The sequence below is a fragment of the Lacerta agilis genome, chromosome 7 (genome assembly GCF_009819535.1).
Source record: "Lacerta agilis isolate rLacAgi1 chromosome 7, rLacAgi1.pri, whole genome shotgun sequence".
Lineage (NCBI taxonomy): Eukaryota > Metazoa > Chordata > Lepidosauria > Squamata > Lacertidae > Lacerta > Lacerta agilis.
The window spans coordinates 53,879,387-53,894,499 of record NC_046318.1 but is presented as its reverse complement, the minus strand read 5'-3'; the positions used below and the strand labels follow the sequence as shown (position 1 = coordinate 53,894,499).

General features: G+C 41.4%; 1 protein-coding gene across 2 annotated transcripts in view; it reads right to left on the bottom strand.

Annotated features, from left to right (window-relative positions):
* Positions 1-12,523, bottom strand: part of PREX2 (phosphatidylinositol-3,4,5-trisphosphate dependent Rac exchange factor 2) — a 101,298-nt gene extending 88,775 nt beyond the window's left edge. For both annotated transcript variants that reach the window (XM_033155347.1, XM_033155348.1), the window contains exon 1: positions 12,132-12,523. In XM_033155347.1, coding sequence (XP_033011238.1) covers positions 12,132-12,272 — 141 coding nt within the window. In that variant the 5' untranslated portion in view covers positions 12,273-12,523. The remainder of the gene's footprint in view (positions 1-12,131) is intronic.
* Positions 12,524-15,113: the final 2,590 nt, after the last annotated feature.

The following is a 15,113-nucleotide window of genomic DNA, read 5'->3' as shown; positions in this document are numbered from 1 at the left end:
TTTTTTTAAGAGGGGAAGGAGTTGGTTATTGGGAGAGCAAGCAAGGGAAAGCCAACCTGACTGCAGCTTTTAAAAGAGCAACTTTAAAAGGTGAAACTTACATATGAGATAGACTCATGACATGCAAAGCGAGAGATGTCAAGCAATTATTTGTCATAATTGTGATGATTGTGGAGTACAGCTCATGAAAACCCCAAATTCACAATCTCAGAAAATTAGAATATTGTGAAAAGGTGCAGTAGCTACTCAATCCATAACACCTGCAAAGGGTTCCTGAGCCTTTAAATGGTCTCCCAGTCTGGGTCAGTAGGAATCACAATCATGGGGAAGGCTGCTGACCTGACAGCTGTGCAGAAAACCATAACTGAGACCCTCCACAAGGAGGGAAAGCCTCAAAAGGTAATTGCGGAAGAAGTTGGATGTTCCCAAAGTGCTGTATCAAAGCACATTAATGGAACGTTATGTGGAAGGGGACAATGTGGAAGAAAAAGGTGCACAAGCAGCAGGGATGACCGCAGCCTGGAGAGGATTGTCAGGAAAGGACCATTCAAATGTGTTGGGGACTTTCACATGGCGTGGACTGAGGCTGGAGTTAGAGCATCCAGAGCCACCACACACAGACGGATCCTGGAGATGGGCACATAAACCCCATTACTGCAGCTCAGCAGTAATCACATATGCATGCTTGTCTTCCATTGCACCTTTTTTCTTCATGGAAGCCCATGAAGTGCTTCTGGAGCAATGGGACACCATGATGGAAACCAGAGTGCACGGAAATGCCATTTACCTTTCCGCTGCAGCAGAACCTATTTATCCACTTGCACTGGCATGTCATTCATTTTAAATGGTATATATTTTTTTAAAAGATCAATCTCATAATCAGCATGAAGAATCACAGGATTTCCAAAGAAAATTCCACTAATTTTAACCTTGTATAATGCAGGTATTATAATCCAAATAGATAGCTTCAATAGTTGTAGTTTAAAAGAAAAATTGTTTAATTGCCTGCATTAAAAAAAAACTCAGTCATAAAAAATGGACAGAGGAAGCCAAAGGGATGTGAGAGTCTAATTAGAAAACTATGCATAACAAACTCACAAGTACATACTTGATAACACTGCAAATCCCAGTAACTGAAAGCTGACTCACTCTGAATACTATATGGCTCACTCCCAATACTCACTCTCGATAACTCCCCTTTACCCCATTCAAAAATCCTATCAATTAGCTGGAAATAAAAGTTTCATATTTTACCAAATCCTTATTAAGAGTGCACTGTGTTATCCCATCTAATTCAAAGAACAAACCATAGAGAGATGTATACTATAATCTACATGGGAATTATAATTCAAGAAACAAAATGTTTTCTGTCCAGAGTTGGGTGTATTTCTGATATTTTATGTTATGGCCCTCTGCTCACTGAAGCAAATTGGCTGCTACAAATGAAAAGAAGATTTTGCATCTAATCAACAGCATGAATTTAGGCTGAAAACTGTTGTACAGGGACTTCTTTGAGGAGTCTGGGCTGACTGCCATCCTTGCATTTGTGAATGAAATTGCATGACCAATCCACCCACCTCTTTCCACCACCGCCCCCCCACCTCCCAAGATACCATTAAGGTCTTTTGCTGTTTCTTTAACTCAACGGACAGACCAAGTAACTGTTCTAGGATCTAGAAAGGCATTCAACATCTTCAAAATGATCTGTTACATGTCCACTCTCCCAGTGTTTAAGCACCTGTTTTCTGCATTACTATGCAACAAGCTCTCCTTTACTTATAGAACTTGACAGTTAGCTACTATGTTGGTCTTTGTTCCAACAACACTAATATTACTCTGTGGTCATATTATTTTATTCAAGTTACACTTGTAACTCAAATCTTCCATACTGTTCTGTGAGTTTATAAAATGTTTGAGCTCAGAAAGGGAAATCCCAGCAGCTCAAACTTCTCTTTTGTAACTTGTTATTGGCAGGATCAGCAGGCTGCTGTAGTATTTATTCATCAGTCAGCTTCACTGTTCTAGTCCCCAATTCATATAACAGGAATTCTACTACTGGTGCCAGCAATTAGAATTCTACTTCATAGAAAGAAGCAAATCCATTGATCGGAATTGCATGGTTTAAAGTCTACCTCTTCTGTGTGTATAACATCCTAGAACTTTATGAAGAAAATACATCCACTATCTTTATTTTTAACTATTATTGTCAGTTCCACGGACTTATAATCTGTCTTTGGCAAGTATAAACTTTGACTTACATTGTTCTCACAAAGGCTTGCTTTCAGAAGCAATATTTTAAAGCTACAAAAGCAAGCCTCTTGTTAAGTGATTCATGATCATATTGCAAATTACAATATTTTTTCTAGTGTGTAAACAAACCATAAGTAGCTCAAAGGTAAAAGCAACGGGCAACCATTTTTCATATGTACAATTATTAAATATGCAGCTATTCATAAATTAGTAATGGAAAAGAATGTAACATAGCAGGCTGATAAAGGCTATGAAATTGCACACACTGGGTTCCATACAGCAAGGAATCACTGCAGGTTAACAAAATAGGAAAAGGAAAAGGAAACTGAAAGGGTTGGTTTTTCCGGGGGGGGGGCAAACAAACACCTTTAAAGAATAAAAATGTTGCTAAGCATATACAAAGAACTATTGAAATGGGGATGTTCTAAGCATGGAAGGCAGAATGGGATATACTGTTATGAGTTGGGGGGGCAGGGTGTTAAGTCATATGCCATACCCCTCTAATCCTTGAATACAGCAGACCTTAACAGCTAATCAAGCACTCTAATTCCTGGAATAGCCAAACTAGCTTCCTGGTGAGGTGAGGAGGATTAAGTGGCTTGGTGTGAGACAGCAAATGGGGTGGGAGGGGGGCCCTCCCTCTCCCTCAACAGACAAAGCTAGACTTGAGGACACAGAGTTGCATTAATGTGAACTAAAAGTAAACAGCAAGTTGGAGAGAGAAACAGATCAATGTTGGATTTCTATTTGAATCCAAGGCTGGAAGATGGTGAACAAGGTGTGTGTTAAGCCCGGGTTTTGCACTGTAACCATTCCCTCGTCTGGGCCTCAAATGCCCTGTGGTGTAAGTGTACTTTAAGTCCATTTGTTCCTCCAGCCATCATATTTAACTGGACTCATGACAAGCCAATTTATCAAAATTGCTATTTTATATCTTTTTAGTGCAACCAATCATTTCATTAAGTGTCATGTGACTATTTATTTGCACTAGCAGTTCTGGAAACCTTTCTGTTCTCTGCAGCGGTAGTGGTAGAATACTTCTTCTGCATTTAGAAAATAATACATAGAAATTGTTTGGGTTTCACACAGTGCACCTGTTTATATTAACGGCCATTATTTTAAAATGGAAGATCAGTAATTTAGTTTTTCTGAAAACACCCAAGAAACATCCATTTGTGTGCTATTGAAATGGTTTCAAGATAAATTGCCAGCATGGCAGTAAATAAAAATGAACGGAAAATTGCTTTTTCTTTATACATCTATCTGAAGAAAATACCCATAGTTGTTTAGAGTACAAACACTGAATATTAGAACAAAAATAACAGGAAAAATCCCATCCCTTGTTGTGTGGATATACCAGAAAGAAAGAAAGAAAGAAAGAAAGAAAGAAAGAAAGAAAGAAAGAAAAAGAAAGTCACAAGCATCTCTTATGTTGTTAGTACTTGGCACAAAAAACATAGCAAGCGTAGATGTAAAGTCTCTAGCCTTTATTTTATTTGTTTGTTTGTTTGTTTTATTGAATTTATATACCACCCTATACCCGGAGGTATAGAACTGCATAGGAGTTTCATTAAATAATCAGGACTCCGACACCTCAATTTCAGTTACAGGTAGGTAGCCGTGTTGGTCTGCCATTTCCACCACCCTTCTGAGTAATACCCCTCCCCACTCCCTCACTATATTTAAGGATCTGGTGACTTCTGTTTCAGTGTATCTGAAGAAGTGTGCATGCACACGAAAGCTCATACCAAGAACAAACTTAGTTGGTCTCTAAGGTGCTACTGGAAAGAATTTTTTATTTTGTTTTGACCTCAATTTCAGTTTCAGTCCTGGCATCTCATGGAAAGTAGATGCCAGGCAGTAATTACCATCTGTTAAAGTTTTAGGTCTTGCCTCTGACAAAGCATCTATAGCTTGATCACTTCACTGGTAGCAAGTTATTATGTGGGAGTAGTGCTTCCACCCCTGCCAATTAGAAAACAGAACTGGAAACCAGGGTGCTACAGTTTGAAGAAGATTGGTGCCCTGGAGCTTTAAAAGCTACAGATACTGACCCTCCCCAGGGTCAACCAGCTCCAACTTTCTGAGCCTCATTCCTCCTCAGGATCCAACCGTTCTCTTCATGACATTACCACAGGACTCATGACACCATGAACTAAGCCATGGTTTGGCTTAGCATTACATCTGAACCCAGGCTCATGGTTTATCTCCCTGACACAAGCCACAAGTGGTATGCCGCACAACAAACCTTTGCTACAACTCATTGTTTGTCTGGAGCAACTTTGGATGCAACGCTAAGTCAAACCATGGCTTAACTCACAGTAATGCAGCAGCAGGTAGAAGTAAAAAAGGTAAAGGACTCCTGGACAGCCAAGTCCAGTCAAAGGTGACTATGAGGTGTGGCGCTCATCTTGCTTCAGGCCAAGGGAACTGATCCACAGCTTTCCAGGTCATGTGACCAGCATAACTAAACTGCTTCTGGCGCAACAGAACACCGTGACGGAAGCCAGAGCACATAGAAATGCCATTTATCTTCCTGTCATAGTGGAACCTATTTATCTACTTGCACAGGTATGCTTTCAGGTTGGCAGAAGCTGGGACAGAGCAACTAGAGCTCACCCTGTTGGGCAGATTTGAATCAATGACCTTCCAATCAGCAAGCCCAACCACGGGAGGATCAAAGCAGTTGCAATCTTCTCTCTGGGAATCCACACTATGTTCAATGGGGCTAGTAACTGCACTGTTAATTTCTCTTTCATACAGTATTCATTCTTTTTGGGTCTAATACTGTCGCAGTCTTACCATGGTTCATGCATGTCTCATAATTTTTCATTCAAACTCCTAGTTTGCTTTCTCCCTTTCTTTTTCTGTTTGCAAATTCTAATAAATTGAAAGATTAATCACCACATCCTGCATTTTCTACATTGAATAATACAAATTGTAACAGGTTCTAAACATATGTTGCATTAGTTACAACTTTCATATTTTCACTCAATTCATCACTTACATATTTTTTTGCTGAATTACTAGTGAAAAAAATCAAACTGCATAAATTTGACTTTGAGCTTGTGCTTAAATTAAATAAATGAATTGACATTGTGAAATATGTAGATTTGATGTGTTAAAATGTTTAATTATTACAACAAAATACTTCATTTACTCCCCTCTTGAGTGTCTGGATTTTTAAAATGTTTGAAAGTTATTGGATGAACTACAACAGTCTGAAAATAATTTCCTGCAAATAAAATGCATTCAATTTTCTTTTGTTTTCTTGCATGTACATCAAAAATAAGTATTCTACCTTATAAAGAATGCAGGTGGTGCTATTGATATTTAATTCTTAGTCACTAAGTAACCATTCACTGTTTTCCTCACTTTGTAACAGAGTAGACAAAAACAGCAGAAACTGGAAGTGAATGGAAGTGATTTTGACTTTCTATGGTAATTGTGTCTCAGCTTCCTTTTGACTTTATATGATGCATCAGCCATACAAGTGGTGTGTTAGAGAGCAGAGGAAAAGGAAATCGCACAACCTTATCAAAAAACACAGCCAGCTGAAGTCTTTCCCCTTCCCATTAAAAAAATTCCACAACACACTGTGCAGCTTTGTTAGCCATTATAAAGTCACAAATTACTATATATTTGATTAATACTTTTTCAATGAATAAAATACAAGCCTTTTGGAAGTGAGATATGGAACACAGTTAAGATAACTAACATGCAAGAAATCTAAATTTAGATCCCAGGTTACCTTGTGTTGACACAGACTGGGGAAAAACTTGAGAGGTCAAGAAACACATTGCTTTTCTTTAATTCATTCGCCCATTTTTGTGTTAAAAATAGTGCCAAAGTGTTCCTCCAATATTGTGGATTTCCCTCCTGCTCTGAACGAACTTACCACACCTTCTCAAGCTCCCCAAACCAGCACAGATAACAGATCTTTCTATGTGTAATGCTGTATTTGCAACCTGCTGCTGGATGCTATGATCTGTAGATGAGGGTCCTTGAACAACACATCTCTGCCTAGATCTGTACACCACCTCATAAGAACAAAACAGCAGAGGTTTCTGAGACCCCTTTCTCTTGAATCTAGTGATGAGCAAATTCCCTATAGCTTGACCTGGAACTGTGATCAGCAAACATGGCCTTTTTTTATTGAAAGCAATGTGTGTGTTTTTCTGAGGCGAGCTCTGAAGCTTGGACCTCACCATACAGAGTCAGAATATCTTATTTCTCCTTTTTGTATAAGCACCTTGGACCTCACTGCCCTCCCTCCCCATTCACCTAGCAGTGACAACATTCAGGACTTGATGGAAGGCCTCCCACCATAGTGTCAGCAGAGCCAGCAGGAGCGGGTGCTTGCTAGAAACAGCCTTCATCCTTAAATGGCCTGGACACTTCTAAACTTTCAAAGGAGTGCTATTTCCTGCAAGGGGTTGTAGTTTCCTGTGCCTCCTGATTCAATGCACAAAGGTAGGTTTGCCTGGGAAGAAGGAAAAACTCACACGCAAAGCAGCCTAGCAGCCAGAGGAAAACACCATCACAAATCAAGACAAACCTGAATTAAGAGCATAGGCACAGTCTGCTGGATCAGAGGCCCATCCAGCCCAACATCCTGTTCTCACAATGCCTAACAATGTGAGAAACCAGCAAACAGGATTTCAGCATGAGAGCACTCTCCCTTCCTGCAGTTTCCAACTGTGGAGGCAGAGCATAGCCATCATGGCCTGTAGACTTTGATAGCCCTCTCCTCCATGAATTTGTCTAATCCTCTTTGGAAGCCATCTTTGCTGGTGGCCCTCACTGCCTCCTGGGAGTTCCAGCACTGCATGAAGAAGTTCTTCCTTTTATCTGTACTTACCGTAATCTTCCAGCATTTAGCTTCAGGGGGGGGGGACTTTTATTTATTCACTTTCTCCATTCCATGCATAATTTTATACACTTATATCATGTCATCTCTTAGTCACCTTTTCTTGAAACTAAAAAGTCCCAAACACTGCAACATTTCTTCATAAGGGAGTCACTCCATCCCCTTGATAATTTTGGTTGAGGTGAGGTGACCAGAGCTGCACACAGTTTCCCATACATTTGTATAACAGCATTATGACACTGGAAGATTTATTTTCAATTCCTTTCCTAATGATCCCTAGCATGGAATTTGCCTTTTTCACTGCCACCATGCACTGGATCAAAATCTCCATTGAGCTACCTACTACAACCCAAAGTCTATTTCTTGGTCTGTCGCTGCCAATTCAGACCCCATCAGTGTATATGTGAAATTAACATTTCACTTTACACTTGTTTACATTAAATTGCATTTGCCATTTTACAGCTCATTTACTCAGTTTAGCTAGGTCCTTTTGGAGCTCTTTGCAATCTTTTTGTCTTTTAACAACCCTGAACAATTTACTACCATCAGTAAACTTAGGTACCTCACTGCTCACTCCTAACTAGCTCATTTATGAACAAGTTAAAAAGCACAGGTCACAATACCGATGGGGGGAGTTTCAGTTTCTACTTCTCTACATTCAGAGAACTGTTCTTTGCTTCATTAAACTTAACCAATTTCTGATCCACAAGAGGACTTCTCTTATTCCTTGACTGCTAAGCTTACTCAGGAGTCTTTGGTGAGCTACTTTGTTGAAAGCTTTTTTGTAAGTCCAGGTATACTATGTTGACTGGATCACCTCTGTCTAGTATAAGTTTATTGCCACTAAGTACATTTCAACAAGTGATCAATGGTTGAACTATTGGGAAAGCAACTGACTAAAGTGTTATATCTTCGATTTTGGAAAGGTAAAGGTAAAGGTACCCCTCTGACCGTTAGGTCCAGTCACAGACGACTCTGGGGTTGCGACGCTCATCTCGCTCTATAGGCCGAGGAGCTGGTGTTTGTCCACAGATTCTGGGTCATGTGGCCACCATGACTAAGCTGCTTCTGGCGAACCAGAGCAGCACACAGAAACGCCATTTACCTTCCCGCTGGAGTGGTACCTATTTATCTACTTGCACTTTGACATGCTTTTGAACTGCTAGGTGGGCAGGAACAACAGGAGCTCACCCCGTCACAAGGATTCGAACTGCCAGCCTTCTAATCAGCAAGCTCTAGGCTCTGTGGTTTAGACCACAGTGCCACCCGCATCCCTACTTTGTAGGTTACATGGTTTTGACTCAAGAATAATATAGATTAATAATTGAATTCAAAGATAAAAATGTGAATAAGAAAAAATAAGTTTGTCCAGTTAACAATAAAAATAACATTCCTAAAAATTATAAGATTTATATAAGAATAAATTTATAAGATGCATTAGCTGCTGTCTGTTGGTCCCATGTTTTAAATCTCCACATAAGCATGGTTAACAGCTCGTTTGGGAGTCCCTGTCAGGGCTCCCGAAACAAACCTGTGACAGGGCTTTTCCTAGGTCAAGAAGAATGAGAAGAAGAGCTAGGTTGTACAAGACAGACAGACAAATATTCAGATAGATAGATAGATAGATAGATAGATGTGTCTGCCAACTGGGAACAACAATGTCTTTAAAGCAACACAGGAATGTTTTTCTGAGACAGACAGCTATTCTTCTAGAACTGCTGCCAATTAATGTGAAGTCTTATCATCTAAACTTTAGATATATGTTACAGGTATAGCTCTAAATCCTGGATGAGCATTTTTAACTTTTAGAGCTAAGACTTAAATGTTTACTTTATTTTTATTTCCTGTTTACTGTGTCTCGGGACTGGATGTGTGTTGATGTTATCATGCTTTCAGCTTTTCAATCTAAGCAAGTTTTTGCTTTGAAGAGCCTTAATTACCTCCGGTATGTTAATTCAAGAGTCACCATCTCTGCCTTAGTATTCCAGCACAAGATGCTCTGAAAAACTTGACCAATGGCCAAAGTTCAGCTGCAATCTGGAGAATCAGTATATAGTGGAGGCTGAACTAGGCAACCCCCCACATAATTTGTCCAAATTCCATTGTCAGAGCCAAGATTGAAGTTGGAATTTCATTCTGAGGCAAGAGAACAAGAATAAAAACTGGGGAATTAGAGAGACTGGAAAGGCTCCATGATGAAAGTAGATGGGGTCCTTCAAGGCAGGAAAATATAATACCAAAGGAAGACCTAGGGGCTCTATGAAAACAGTTCCTTTGATAAGAAGCTACCGGTAGGTTTAACATGGAAATGTATATGACCATCAGAGAACTAGGGGTTTTCAGAACTATCTTTGTTCAGCAGCTACCAGAGCCCCTGTTTCAAAATCAGCAGGTCCCTGACATATCTTCTGAGATAATAATACTGGACTCAACGAAGGGCTGCTATATAGCAGCAGGACAAATCAGAGGGCTGGGAAAGCTCTAGTTCAGCTGATCTGCTTATGAGTGAACATCCTAAACTGGAATCATTCCTTATGTATGTAATTCTACTTCTCTTTGCATGTGTGGTCACAAAAGAGAAGTAGCAAAACCTTTGGGGTCAAGTAGGGATGGATCTCTTATTCAGGGGAAATAATCAAAATAGGCACGAAGAATAAAAAGTCTTTCTTGTAATGGGCAGTGCATCATCTGTTGTACTGAACAAACTTTTAGGAAACCCAAGTTCCTTTGATGTTTGTTGAACCACAGAGAAATCAGCAATAGCCTGAAGATTAATTTCAAACATCAAAAAGAACAGCATATCAAATAATTTCTCTGATGCTTCCCCAGAGTTCACTCACCACTTCAACAGAAATCTCAATTTTTACACAATCATTTTTTTTTACCTAATGTAGAATTTCTTATACACTTATACAAATCTACTGTGTGACCATACTTGGAATTGTGTACAGTTATGGCCACCAAACCTCAAAAAATGTGCTTGCAGAGATGGAAAATGTGAAGAAAAGGGCAACTAAAATGATCAAAGGGATGGAGCAACCTCCTCTGAGGAAAGGCAACCGTGTTTGCATCTCTTTTTGCATAAACATATTTGTGGTGTATAAAACGATACATGCTGTGAAGAAAGTGGAAAGAGAGACCTTTTTCCTCCCTTCTAATAATACTGGGAGCCAGGGTTATCCAGTGAAGCTAAACAATGGGAGACTTCCATAGTGCACATTCCACTGTGGAATTCACACTACAAGATGTGGTGGTGACTATCAACATGAATGGTTTTAAAGGTGATTATACAAATTAACAGATAAGGCTATCAGTAGCTACTAGTCAAGATGGCTCCAGTACCAAAGGCAGCATGCTTCTGAACATTATTGACCCTCCTCATAAGAGGGCAGTAGGTAAACAATGCATAGTTCACTCACATTGGGACACTGCCCTGAACAAGCTTACATGCACACAAATATATAGGCACTGCACACTTACATTTTTTACCAGAGCCTTAGCTTGAAACTCCAGCTAGCCTGCACACATCCAAATCTTCACAGGTATTAAATGCAACTTAAATTTTATTCAACCCAAAGATTGCACCACCATCACCCTCCACAGCCTGAACTAAGATGTAATATTTGTGTCATCAGCTTCATTTTTCAGGAATGACCAACATTGTACTAAAAATACAGACAAAACAAGATCTCAGGAGTTTTCAACTTGTTGACACTTTTTAAAGCACATTCCAGGTGCATCAGATAAGGAGCAAAAATACTTTAACAACTAGATTTTGTGTAAAACAGAAGCTGAATGACAAAACACAGTATAGTATGTGACTTTGTAAATCATATTTTACTTCATCATCACTACTGTTGCTCTTCTTGCCAAAAGCCAAGCTGAGGATTTTCTCTTGCATGATAAAGTTCACAGATCTCAGAAAACTAAGCAGGAAGTTTGCTGTTTGAAAGATTTCCCCCTCAGGATGAGAAGGGGGAGAAGAGGAAGAGAATTGTGAGGGGTATTATGACAGGCACTCCACAAAACTAAGCAGACAACTTGAGATTTGTTTATCCCAAAAGCTTCTTAAGTGATGCTGCCAATAAATGTGTAAAATAGGCCGGGAGGTAATATAGAGATGTTTGCATTTATGATCCTTCACAGGAAGTTCTACCTTCCTTGTTTCTTTCAAAAGTCTGCTTCATCCAAATGCAAAAGCTTCTTCTTTTGCACTGAATTCGGCCCTATATAAAATGTGTGTTACCTTTACAGCTGTGCAGTTCATAGTCTTTTCAATCATGGGTCACCATCTTATTACCAAAATAAAATTTTGAATAGAAGGATGTCAAGGGGGGGGGGAGAAGGGGCAAATGCTACATGTGGCTTTAATATTGAACAGCTGCTATAGATCAAGCATTTCCCCCCCCCCCGCTTTTGCTTGTGTGTGCGTGCCCCCCACCCCACCCCCTGCCAGAATACTGTGTTACAAGGATTATTGTAAATACAGAGACTGTGGCGCCTTAGGAGACGAAACTCTAAACTTCCAACAGTTAATATCCCCCCAAATGCCGTTCAACCAAATGTACCTGAGGCATACAGCACTCACTATTTTTCAACGTCTGTGCCCAGAGAGGAAGTCTGTTGGTTTGAAACGTTAGCTCCATCACCTCTTCAACACAAAAGCAACATGCTTAAACTACATGCCACAAGAAACACCCCCCCCCCCATTTCTCCTCTGAGGAGGAAAAAACAGGATCACCAGGAATTCGCCGCCACTGCAGGGAGCAATACCAAATCTTGCCTTTTTTCTACTTGGTCCCCAAAGCTTTTGAGTTCCTCCAGGAAAACCATTCCCTTCCCCCTCCTCTCTGCTGGCAAACTTGGCAAGGGGAAAAGATGGGGGGAAGATGGGGAGAGAGAGGGAGAGGAGCAGGATGGTTGTTTATGCACAAGAAGTTCAGGACGCGGCGCCCGAGGAGCCCCGCGCGAAGGCGAAGAAGCGTCGAGGGGGGAGGGGCGAGCAACTCACCGACACCAGAAACTCCAGAGTGGCCACATAGTCGCGCTCCGTCTTCAGCAGCTCATTCAAAACGCACACCCGGAGGCGCAGCTGCTTCTCGGGGTCTTTCCCGCTCTCTCCTTTCCCTTCCCCTTTGCTTTCTTCGGTCATGGTTTCCTCTCCACGGCCACCCCCGTCCCCCGAAAGAAGCGCCTTCGAAACTTTCCTCCCCTCGGCTCCTTCTCGTGTTTGGCGAGGCGGCCGGCAGGACTAGGGGGGCGGGAGGCGGGGAAATTCCCTCAGGGGTTCAGAAAAGACCACAACAAAAGAGCCCACTCCGTTCCATGGCGAGGCCGGAGCTGGCTTCTGTGGGCTCCCCTCTCTATCCCAGCTGTGGAGGAGCAGCTTCGCTCCCTCCACCCCTCGCCCGCTGCCGCCCTCCCCCCAAGTGTCCTTTCCCAGTCAGGAAGAGGGACCCAGCCTGAAGGAAGTGCGAGTGGTCACCAGCTCTCGGCTCTCTTTGTATGACTGTGGGGAGATTTGGAGACTTCAAGCAGCAGCAGCAGCAGCAGCAGCGCCTGGACATTAATCAAAAGCTTTGTATCCATGTGACTCCGACCCCTTTCCCTCGCCTGCGCCAAATCTCTGCGAAAAGCAAAGGAAGCACAACCTTGGGAAACGGTTGCGTGCCAGCGACTGCTTGTTTCACACACAAGCTTGTGCGCTTTTGGAGTTTGTTTGGGGGCTAATTGGAGATCTCCCAGTTGAGAGGCTGCGGCTTCAAAATGTCCCAAACGAGCTAGACTGCTGAGATTCTGGCTCTGAGTTTGTTATTCTTTGTGTTTCACAGCCAGTCACGGGTCGTGCCTCCTACCCACACATTCCCACTCACCCCCACATAAGTATCATTTAAAATGCTAATGTATATGTGTGTGTTTTAGTAAATGCACGCACACATGCACACAGTCACAGAGAACCTATAATTAGGGATTGCTGTATATAAATACAAATCTGGTTAGTTAGTATACAGCATCCTCCATGCATCGTGCAGTCAATTAGTTGAGGCATAGGGGCCAACTCCCTGGGGCTCTGGGTGCCCACGCACAAAATTCCCATGAAGGGGCTGGGGACCCACAAATTTTGGTGCCAGGGATGGCCCCTGGCACCCACAGTCATGGGGCCAAGCTAGCTGAGGTATTCGGCAATTTGCTGGTCTAAAACTGGATGCACCTCTCATGGCAGAAGCCACAACAAGTAAGGAGGGCTGGGTCACACCTGTTGGCACACCTGCCTTCCATGCATTACATTTGCACAGGGCCCTGTGCATGTACATCCAAATGTATGTTGTCTGCCTTCATTGCTGTAGCATAATGGAGTCTGTGTACATTCTGGTGTATGCTAATAGGTCCCTGTGCAAATGTAATTGATCTGTAGAAAACACAACCTGAAAAAGAGACCGTGCATGCACTTTTGTAAACTTAGAAAATATTTAATAAAAATTATAAATAAATAAATGTGCATGTTAGCAAAATTATAGCATCTCCTGAGTTCTGATTACATGAGGTTACTGAAGCTTCACTCTGGCACCCTTGGCATTTTAAAAATATGCAGCTATTTAGTACCTGTATACGGAATACAGGTTTACTATTGCCCTGGCCATGCTTCTAAAACATTGGATTCAAATTTTCATTGAGATACTTACAATGGAACACTTCCCTATGTTGTTATCCCATCAAGTGTATGTTGGCGAGCTAAAACTTTACTGACTCTCGCAATAGGAAGCAATGGAGGGACAGTTCAAAAGAAAGCTTGAGAGCCACCAGAGAAAAGGCAACAAAATAAGAACAGTAAACCCTCTGTTTTCTTTCCTTTAATGTGTATGATTTAGAAAGCCTCATCACAAATTGTGTCATGAGCCAGGGTACAGAGAAGCTACTGTCTCCTGTGAAGAAGAGGAGTTTTCCTGTAAAGATACTAAAGTGTGTGTAAATGCCTTTGATAGTACTTACATCTTGGATCATGCTATTTGCAAAAGAGAGTTTGTTTGATGTACGTTATGAGATTTTGTAGCACTTGGACTAGGGTGTGAGAATATTGACACTTCAGACAGCATACAGGTGTTTCACATAAATTTAAAAAGTGACCATCACAGTTACTTGAAATTCAGATATTCTGATGTTTCCATTGCTTGCAATATCCTTGGGTTGCAAATACACCTATCATTGTAATTGTTTATTAATTGTCCTCGACCTATGTCTCAAGGCAATGTTCAAAATATGAGAACTACTTGGAGAAAATTATATTTCAATTGTTTAGTATTTCAGTGCTTGACAGCCTATGTTGGGTCAAGTAATGTGGACATTGCCCTATATTTAAAAATGTTTATATCCTTTCCTTAATAATGGAAAGGGACGTGGGTAGTGCTGTGGGTTAAATCACAGAGCCTAGGGCTTGCCAATCAGAAGGTCAGCGGTTTGAATCCCCACGACAGGGTGAGCTTCTGTTGCTCGGTCCCTGCTCCTTCCAACCTAGCAGTTCGAAAGCATGTCAAAGTGCAAGTAGATAAATAGGTACCACTCCAGCGAGAAGGTAAACGGTGTTTCCATGTGCTGCTCTTGTTCACCAGAAGCGGCTTAGTCATTCTGGCCACATGACCCGGAAGCTGTACGCTGGCTCCCTCAGCCAATAAAGCAAGATGAGCGCCGCAACCCCAGAGTCGTCCGCGACTGGACCTAATGGTGAGGGGTCCCTTTAACCATTACCTTTAATAATGGAACCTGCAGTTTCTCAGTGTTAGGTCGCAATATTGATCTCCTTCCCCCCCAGCCCATCTTGTTGATGCTCTCTTTGATTTACAAAACAAATATTTTCTTAGAAATCAAATGTGCCTATATTCCTATGTAACGTGGATAAAAAATTTCTACCAAACATGGGTGGATCCATATAAATATTTGCCTCTGCCTTCCTTTAGCTGAAGGCTCCAGAGCAGTAGAGTTAAATTTTCATATAATC